This window comes from Xiphophorus hellerii, chromosome 20 (genome assembly GCF_003331165.1).
Source record: "Xiphophorus hellerii strain 12219 chromosome 20, Xiphophorus_hellerii-4.1, whole genome shotgun sequence".
Taxonomy (NCBI): domain Eukaryota; kingdom Metazoa; phylum Chordata; class Actinopteri; order Cyprinodontiformes; family Poeciliidae; genus Xiphophorus; species Xiphophorus hellerii.
The window spans coordinates 29,032,652-29,042,836 of NC_045691.1; the positions used below are offsets into that span (position 1 = coordinate 29,032,652).

At 40.1% G+C, this 10,185-nt stretch overlaps 1 protein-coding gene across 1 annotated transcript in view; it reads left to right on the top strand.

Annotated features, from left to right (window-relative positions):
• Nucleotides 1–2,988, top strand: part of LOC116711073 (caM kinase-like vesicle-associated protein) — a 46,358-nt gene extending 43,370 nt beyond the window's left edge. Inside the window, exon 11 of the mRNA XM_032550449.1 lies at nt 835–2,988. Within this exon, the coding sequence (XP_032406340.1) occupies nt 835–1,140 (306 nt within the window). The 3' untranslated portion in view covers nt 1,141–2,988. The remainder of the gene's footprint in view (nt 1–834) is intronic.
• Nucleotides 2,989–10,185: the final 7,197 nt, after the last annotated feature.

Sequence of the window (10,185 nt, forward strand, 5' to 3'; positions counted from 1 at the left end):
CCACATGTTGTCACATTACAGCCACAAATTACAGTGATACCGGAGTTTTATTTGAACAAACAAAACAAAGTAGAATGAAAGGGTACGGAAGATGATCAGGACCACTGATGGAAGAAAAAAAAATACTATTTTTCCCTTAAATTTCTGACTTTTTTCTCAGAAGATTAAAGCCAGAATTCTGAGGAAAAGTAAGAATACATATATATATATATTTTATTTGGCCCTAATTCTCTTCCATAAAAAGGAAAGGACATATTTTACAAAAGGAAATCAGCAATGCTCATTTGTCTTGAGCTATATTTACTCTAATCCTACACAAAGAAAGCAACTCTCTTCAGAGGACATGGCCGTCCTTCCTAACTGGAGCGGCACAGAGAGCTAAAAGGTTCCTGGTGACTCTGAAGGACCTGCATATCCACATGTTGTTTGTTGCTATGGTTTCTCTGTTTTCTTTTCTCTCTTTCTGCAGGTTTAGAGTCAGACTAATAAGGTGTTCACTTGTGTTCTCTCTACGCTTCTTTCTCTCCTCTGTGCATGTCTCCTCATTTCCTGACCTTTCTCTCTTTCTTTTCCATCTCTTTGATATGAACTCAAAGCAATTTCTACCAAAGTTTTATGTACGCATATTAAGTGGAGTATCGTGGCAAAAGCCATAATGCTCCGTTTATGAAAGTAAATCTGCTGGGCCTCACTTTGACACTCGGACAACTGTTCTGAGTGCCACAATGCTGGACAGGACACGCTTAGGGAAAAAAAAGAAGTATATATATATATATATATATATTTTTTTTTTTTTGTGTATGTGTGTAAAAATTCCCGTTCCTCCTCTTACAGAAAGCTGTGCGAGTCACCACCATCATGAAGAGACTAAGAGCGCCTGAGCAGAGCGTGTCGAAGCCCGCCGTCCCCGGAGCAGCTGCCGACCCCACGGCTCCCCAGGCCTCTGCCAACCCCTCAGCGCCTTCGTCTGCGGCCGGGCCCGACGGCGCTCCCGATGCCGCCGGGGAGGAGAAGAGCCAACAGGCAGCGGCGGCGGCCCCGGCCGAGGAGGCGCAGGCGGCCGAGCCCATGTCACGCTGCAACGGCGAAGCTTCCGCTGCGCTTCACACGGTGGGCGAGGCAATGGATGAGCAGGGTTAAAGCCCCGCCCACATCCCCCCACGGTACCGGCCCTGTGTGAACTCTCCTCCTGCACACTGTACATTAGCTGCTAGCATGGTGACACTGACTCTGCTTCTTCCTCACTTGCAGCATTAGCATCATCTCATGAAGGCTGTGTGCTTCCTTCCCTGAGCGCTGCCTTTCTGTTTATTCTAACCTGTATAGCGCTTTCTTGTTAAATAAACAAATGTGTCTCAAACTTGAGCTTTAGAGAGTCAAACGAGTTCACCTGTCAAGCCGTTGGCTCACACCTAAAGCCTGCCATTGCAAATCGTAATGAGAGTGTAAATAAATGAGTGACATTGTATTAAAACCGATTTTGATTAGCGCTTAATAAGCCGACAAGGGGAAAATTACAGAAATGGTCCCCTGTAGGCCACCGTACTAATCAACAAAACACATGGAGGAAGGTACTGCGCCTGGAAAAACATTCATACCCTCGAACCGTTCCAGATCCTCATCATCACAAACTGCAGTGGATTTTATTTGATAAATCAGAGTGAAACAGTGCATAACTAATACGGCAGGAAGTGATTATGGCTTTCAAAATATCTACATCAAAAATCTGAAAAAGCTCAGTCAGACTGACTGGTGAGCATCTGTTAACATTAAATTCAGCTGATTCTTAATTGGATTCAGGTTTGTACTTTGACTAGACCATTCAAACACACGAATACGCTTTGTTCTGAACTACTCTCTCGTAGCTAGGTCATTTTTCTGCTGAAAGTTGAATTTGGCTCCAGTTTTAAGTCTGAACTTTCTATCGATGATGTAATCTTTTCTGCTCCATAAAATCTCAAACAAAATTCCAACTGAATGAGTTTGTGTTTGTATGGAGCTAAATTGGGGCCATAAAGTTGGTTTAAAAAATATATATATAATAACTGAAATTGATAGATAAAAATATTTAATCTGAAATGTAGTTTTGAACTTTTTTGTCAGTTTCTAAATTATTTTTCAGCTTCAAAATGATTTAGGGAGTTTCAAAATCTTGAATCTTGGAAAGCAGTTTTGAAGACTTCTCAATTTCAAAACTATCAGTTTAAAAATGATTTTTGTCATGTTCAAAACTTTGCTTTCAGCTTTCAAAACGATTTTTTTCAAGTTGGGGGTGGGGAAAAAAATCTAACAAACTTAATGGTCACAATTTAGCTCCCTACATTTCGAGAAAAAACGATCAAAGGGTGTGAATATTTCTTCATGGCATAATGTGTGTTTTCTTTCCACATGGGAAATAATTGTACCTGTCCATTCCTTCAGCGTCTTGACTTCCTGTTATTGTCCACTGAGCACCGGAAGCTCAGACTGGCGGCTGGGAGTTCTTATACCCGGTCCTGTACCTTTGAACGAGGCAGCTTCACACATAAGCACACAGACGCCATGTTTCCTTTGCTACTTTGCTCAGGAAAGAATCTCCTGGCTGTTAAATGTAAAGAGCCTGTACATAGAGACCTTTGTAGAAGTAGCTAAAAACAGCATGCATCGTTTCCCACTTCGTAGAGAGCTACGTTGGCCGCGAAAGCTTCATCCATAGAGCGCGCTGTGGCACATTACCGCCCCCGTGTGGTCACAGCAGGACCAACACGGTTCTTGATGCATAGCAGTTCTTGAGCATCGAAATGATCGGCAGCTGTTTGTTTTCCTCAACTCGCCATATCCCGACGCCTTCAATAAGCCGATGTCAGCCGCTGTTCTTCTGCTAGATCTCCGCTTGCCTCGTTGCTTTTACTTGATATCCTGACATTTGTGCTCTGAAAGCCGCACATGTCTTAATATTTGGCTGAAACTGTAAAATAATTTCTAAAAAAAAAAAAAAAAAAAAAAAAAGCATTAACCAGGCGAATGTGAGGAAAGGTTTGTTTTTTTTTTTCATTGAAGTTTTTCTTTTTGCTATTTGTTTCGCTTTATTGCTATTTTTGTTTTATCTACAGTGCCCTCCCGCTCATGGTAGTCCTGGTAAAGATTTGCTAAAAGCCTTAAATAAAAATACATAATTAGTATTGTTGCAGCATTTCGCAGACTTTCTGCAGCTCCAGCCGGATGGTTCGGAGCGTTTTTCACATTTCGGCACAGACAGAGAGAGATCTTCCTTCAGCATGATCTTTTCTTTTCAGCTCACCTGACAGTGATGTGGGCTGAGCTGTGAAGACTTTCTGCATGTTGGACCATTTCTGGGTTGACCGGGCCACATTTTAACACTTTGTCCGGCTGAACATTTAGGTATTTAGTGGAAGCCACCGGATTTATATTTAACACTTTGCTTATAAAAATGCCTCTCTAATTCTCTAACAGTGATCTTGGGATTTTTTTTTTCCACCTCTTTAACCACCCAGGAGTGAGACACCAGTGATGTTAAAAACATTGTGTTTTTAAAAAAATAAGAAAGACACACACATTTTTTCTCTCTCTCTCTCTCTGTTTTCTTTTTGTATTTTTCAATTTTATTTACTTATTAAGTAGATTGTTTATTTTATATTTCTTTCTTTGTTTTAATAAGAAAGAAGTTCGATAATTGTAGAAAATGTCATCTATTTATTTTCTATTTTTTTTCTTTCAATTTAATTAATTAATTTGTTTTCTAATGTTTTTTTTCCCCTTTTTATTTATATGTTGGCTATATAATGTTTCCCCTAATTTTATTTATTTCCCCAATTGTTTTTTTTTTTTATATTAATTTTAGTAACATTTATTTTTCTATAGGACAAACAACCTGTTTGTTTGTCCTGTATGTCTTTGTGTTGCCCTGCGACAGACTGGCGACCTGTCCAGGGTGTACCCCGCCTCCCGCCTGGAACGTAGCTGGAGATGGGCACCAGCAACCCTCCCGACCCCATTAGGGACAAAGGGTGAACAGAAAATGGATGGATGGATGGATGGATGGATTTTTCTATAGTTTTTTTGTTTAGATGTACTTATTTATTTTCTAACATTTAAAAAAAAATTGTTTATTTATCTCCCAATATTTTTTCTTTTATTTTTTATTATTCATTTATTTTCTAATGTTTTTTTTATATAAATTTACCCAGGTGATACTTTGTCTTTACAATGGGTGCGTATTAGCTCGTGAGGGACACTGTGTGTGTTTAGTTTATTTCAACTTATTTTCAGTTTATTCTTGATGAACAGTAATAAGAACCATGTTTTCCTGTCTCTAGTCCAGTCGAGCATTAATAATACAGAGCAACAGGTCCGGATCTCTGTGATCGCACCACAAAGAAAAAGAAAGGAGCAATATCGGACTGGCTGCAGAAACTGTGATTCTTTGTGTCCTTTTGGATCCAGTCCACGTAACCTTTAGCAGGAGTCTGTGGTCCTCCCCGACTGTCAGCAGCGTCACCGACACACACGGCCTCCGGCGTAAGGTTGATGTCAGATAAATGTGCGTCCATGTGTGTGTGTGTGTAGGTGGCTGCGTGGGTGGCCTGTTCTGACACACACTGAAAATGTTTTTTTTCCCCCCCCATCGGCCACAGAAAGAGAGCAGCCTGTCAGTACAATGATCCGATTTCTTCATTTATGTCCAATAGGTGATGACACACGCACGCACACGCGTTTGCGTGGCTAACTTTCTCGGGGCTTTCCATTGACTTCCATTCATTTCTACAGCCTAAACCTCACCTTTATACTAAACCAAACCAAAACTCAATCCACACCTTAGTCCTAAATCTGACCCCTGTCCCAAAAACAGCGTCGGTCCCCACAACGCAGTATGTGTCAGGAAAATGGTCCCCACAAGGTATTACAAACAAACACACACACATACACACACACAGTCACTTTGATTGTTAAAAGTGTACATACATCTGAATTTTGATGAAAATGTACATTTTGAATTAAACAGGCTACTGTTCTTATTATTAGCTTTAAATGATAGATACTCAAGTTACAGTTTATTTAACATCTTTTTTTTATTATTATATTGAATCTGATTGGTCATTATGTCACCGTGTATTTTGTTATGCTAACAGTTCCTTGCAAACATATTCAAACCCCGTGAACTTATTCACGTTTTCTCACATTATACCAGCATCTTTATTGTGCTTTGTTAGACATTGAGAGAATTGTGTTTTTTTTTTTTGTGGTTTGCTTCACTCAAACTTAATGGATTTTCTAAGAACTGTAACTGCAGTAAGTAAATGTCACAAACAATATGCCATGACAGTATGTTATGAGACAGACAATCTTTGAAAAAGAAAAAAATTAAGCTCCTCCCCAGACAGAAACAACCAATCAGAGCCCAGAGGAAAGTCTTAGCGCTGTCAATCAATCTCGTGTACATGCTAATGGTGGCTAAACATCTTACCATTGCAGGAAAACTGTTAGTCATCATCAGGGACCAGACACATCCCTCCATGTTTGCTGTGACCTCTTCACAGCTTTTGATGAATGTGACTGACCACAATGAAACCAGGAGCAAATCTCCGTGAGAGGCGTTTGAAGTTATTTACGGATTCACAAAGTGTGGAGTTGATGCTTCCCAATAATGTTCCTGTCATGTTTTCGTCTTATTGGCCGAAACCAAAACCCAAAACGTGTGAATAGCCAATTATGCCCGGTATGTTAATCAGCCGTTTGCTTACTCCAAAACAGCTGAGATTCACTCTGAATCCAAACACAAATGTGACCATTTTAATATCTCTGAAGCTGCTTTTTAGAGCAGAGGATGGATTATTTACGATTTAGCAGTAAAACAAAAATCACTGTATTCTTAGAAATTGAAGTATTTTTATGTTGTTGTTTTTTTTCCTGCTTCTTCTCTGGTGACTTGTTCCTGGTTTTCCCCATGGCGCGTCACAAATTTCAAATGGGACTATTTGTCTTTCTTCTTCCCACACTTAGTGTAACTTTAAGTCTTCTCAACCTCCCACCTGAGCAGTGGACCTGCGCAGCTCCTCCAAAGTCACCAAGGGGCCTGTCGGCTGCTTCTCTGGTTTTAACCCTGGAAGACCCAGACGTAGAAAAACATAGAAGAACCTTGAAAATGGTTTTGCAGGAGCACTTTAGAGATGAAAATATTTTGCTTTTGTGAGGTTTTACGAAACATTGTAGGATTCAATCTCTAGGTTTAGGAGGAGAAAAAACAGAAGAAAAGTAAACATTTGTTTGTTTTTTTGTTAAAATCTATAGATGATGTAATATCACAACAGTGGACCTTACTGGGTTAAACATCTCCACAGTTTTCACTCAGTTAACTACAAGCCACAGAGGTGTTCAAAGAACATTTCATTACAACTTCACAACTATTACTCACTTTGTGTCGGTCTGACTCATAAAAACCCAGCAATTTACAATCTTAAGGCTGAAATGTGAGAAGATCTGAGTAAGTTCCCAGGAAGGAGGAGGGGAGGGAAGTGGTGAATATATTTGCCAGGTAAATAATCCCTTAGAGCCTGAATCAGAAAATATCAGAGAGATATTTCATTGGCTGACGGTCGAATGTGTTTGATGTTAAATAAACACTGTTACACTCTGAAGCCCTGCTTCCCCCCCCAACACGTTTCTCTCTGTGTCTGTGTTCATGCTCCAACAGATGTTACTGTTCATGTGGTGTTTGTACCAGGAACCGGCGGTCGCCCGCTGCTCCCGTCCTGCATTTTGGTTTTTGTAAAGCTCTGTAACGTGCTCCTTGACTGACTTGATGACTTTAACAGTAATAAAAAATCGATTCCGTCTCTTTGCTTGGGTCCTGTCGTTTCTCCGCCTCATTCGGCGCCTGTTTTTCAGCCAACTGGGATTATTTCTGGAGAAAAGTGGGGAACTCTGCTTCCTCCCTCCAGCCAGGACAGGAACATCTGTGTCGCGCTCGCTCAATTAGAGCAGACTCAGCAGCCGTGATTGTGGGGGGCGAAGTCCCAGCAGGGCCATTCGGTGACACTTTCCCAGGATACTTGAATCGGAATAAGAGCGAAGAGCCTGAAACCTCTGGGGTAGAACCAGGACTCCTCTGTGGAGCTTTCCCCTGTTTCCTGGCCAGGCAGCCACCCAAACTGTTAGCGTAGCTTCAGGGCAGCTGAACTCTCTGTGTGTCATGATGGCTTCATGAAGAGCGTTCATGTTGGAGGAGGGTCACTGCTTCTGTCTCTATCCAGCCACCAGAAATTATAGTAAAATATCGTATTAGGGGCATCGTAGGTAGAGACTAAAGGAGTACATTTCTGCCAAAACAACTCGGACATTCTTTTTTTGTTTTTTTTTAGAATAATCTGGTTAGTTTGGTTTCAAGAGTTGAAAGTTTTCAACAAAGCAAAAATATATGACATAATGAGTCACACACACGCCCCCCGCCCCCACACACCCCTCCACGCACACACACACACACACGCACCCCCACACACCCACACCCACACACACACACACATATATATACAGTACAGACCAAAAGTTTGGACACACCTTCTAATTCAATGGGTTTTCTTTATTTTCATGACTATTTATAAGGCAAGAAATCCCACTTATTAACCTGACAGGGCACACCTATGAAGTGAAAACCATTTCAGGTGACTACCTCTTGAAGCTCATCAAGAAAATGCAGAGTGTGTGCAAAGCAGTAATCACAGCAAAAGGTTGCTACTTTGAAGAAACTAGAATATAAGGGCTATTTTCAGTTGTTTTACACTTTTTTGTTTAGTGCATATTTCCACATGTGTTATTCATAGTTTTGATGCCTTCAGTGTGAATCTACAATGTCAATAGTCATGAAAATAAAGGAAACTCATTGAATTAAAAGGTGTGTCCAAACTTTTGGTCTGTACTGTATATACATATACACACACACACACACACATATATATATATATATATATATATATATATATATATATATATATATATATATATACTCTTTTTTACACTATACCACCATTTTTTTTTTACTTCTGCAGGAAATTTGAATTTTTGACTCTAAAATTAATCGTAATTTTTGCTAATTCTTTTACATACTACATTACATGACAAAGAAATGACGCGATACTGGCAATAAAAATGAGCAAAAGGGACATAACTTTGAGACGTTTTTGACCATTTTCGACGTAGTATACTCACTATACTCATATGTGTTGAAAATGAGCAAATATGACACATAGTATATGATGACGTAAAGATGTGTATGATTATACAAATGACTGGGTCATTTTTGCTCATTTCTTTCGCCATACTATACAATGACGATATAATATTTGTAGAAAAATACAAGCAGAGACCCTGGATACATATTTACATTAGAAGTCAGTCATACCGACACGTCGGACTCAACAGAGAGAGGAGAGAGCGACCCGCCACTCAGAAGAGGAGTGATACTGCCCTCTGGTGGACAGGAGTATCACCTAATCGGACTTATTTAAATCAGGCAACGTGTTTGCTGCATCTCTGCACCAAAGACCGGTACAGTTAACAATTTCACAAATAGTAAAGGCTTCCTGAGTAGCTACAACTTACGGATCATTATTAAATATAACAATGGTGTAAAAATACTTCTCCATCGCTGCCAGGAACAATGTGTAACAGTAAAGACTAATAAATCCTCTTGATTTAGCGAAATCTGAAAATGTGCAAAGGAACAATAACATCACAGACAGCATGACGAGGCATGTAAGGACAAAGAGGAAGCAAAGAGCATTTAACAAACCTGAACGCAGCACCAGCAGCAGCCAAAGTTCACATAGGAGGAAATGACAACTGTCCTGGTGGGTCGATGAATAATCCCAAGATTGTCTCAGGTTGTTCTTGCTCTTGGACGAAACACTGAACCCACATTTTGCCCCCCCCCCCGGTGGCAGTTTAGCACTTTGGCTAGTGTTCACTTGTACACTGCACATTGTACAGATAAGATATTTAGATAACATATCTATTAAGATATCAGAAGACTGCAAAGATTCAAAAGTACCTGTGCTCGTACACCATTCAGATGAAGTTTTTACAGAATGGCAGGAAACAGGAGTCTCCATCTGCCAAGTTGACGAAACTCGTGGCTTCGCCTGAAAATCAGGGCCCGTCATCTGCCGCGTGAACTGGAAACCCTCGCAAAGACGTGTCGTGAGTCTAAAAATGAACGTAACTTTTTTCTGCTGTGCAGAAAAAATCATTCTAAACAGTAAGAATGGTTTAGATTAGAACGATCTCATACTTACCCCAGGCCTCACTGTTGCATCAACACTCTCAAACTTTTAGTCAGTATTTACTGACTTTGTCTTTATTTTCTCTTTCTCAGCCAGATGGTGTTTTCTAAATTACTGACAAGCTAATAAAAAAAAAATCATGAAAACCAAAACATAAATTTAGGAAACATTTAGATTGCAGCAGCCTCAATTAACTCTGTTATCAGGTTCACTTCACCACTGACTGCTGATTAAAGCATCCTCTGGGTGTGAAGTTGGCAGCACCCGCTGCCATGAATGACCTCACACACTGTTTATCAATGATTTATTTTAGTAAAAATATTATGAAACTTACATATTAAACTCTTATTGATTGTTATTTTTATCCATCTTTTAATGTTTTCCCTGTTTTTAGACTCTGGCTAGAGATAAGTCACCACTTGTGAAGTGTAACAGAAATGACTCATACGCACCGGGGTGTCATGAATAAAAACAGAAATGTGAGCATGAATTTGTATTTAGCACTTCTGAGTCAACACTTAAAAGTGTGACCTTTCAGGTCAGAGCTTCTATGACCTTTATGCAGAGACTGTTTGTTTCCCCGTATTTCTCTTTGCTAAGTAGTTCAGTCACATCAGCATCTGTGAACATCAGGTCTCACATTGTGGTTCAGATTTTTAATTCGATTTTGGTCTGTGGACTTTGACCGACACATGATCTAAACCTATGGTGGCTGTTATGGTACATTATTGACATTTTCCAATGAAATCAGTGCAAAGTCACAAATCTCTGCTCCGGTGCGGCTTCTCTTCGTGAATGCTAAAGCTAGTTAGCATAGCCACCGAAGACAGAAGATGCACAGCTTTCCTGTCACTGCAAGTTGCTTCTCCGCCGTTAGCGCACACTGAACTGTCGATCAGCACAAGGTTGA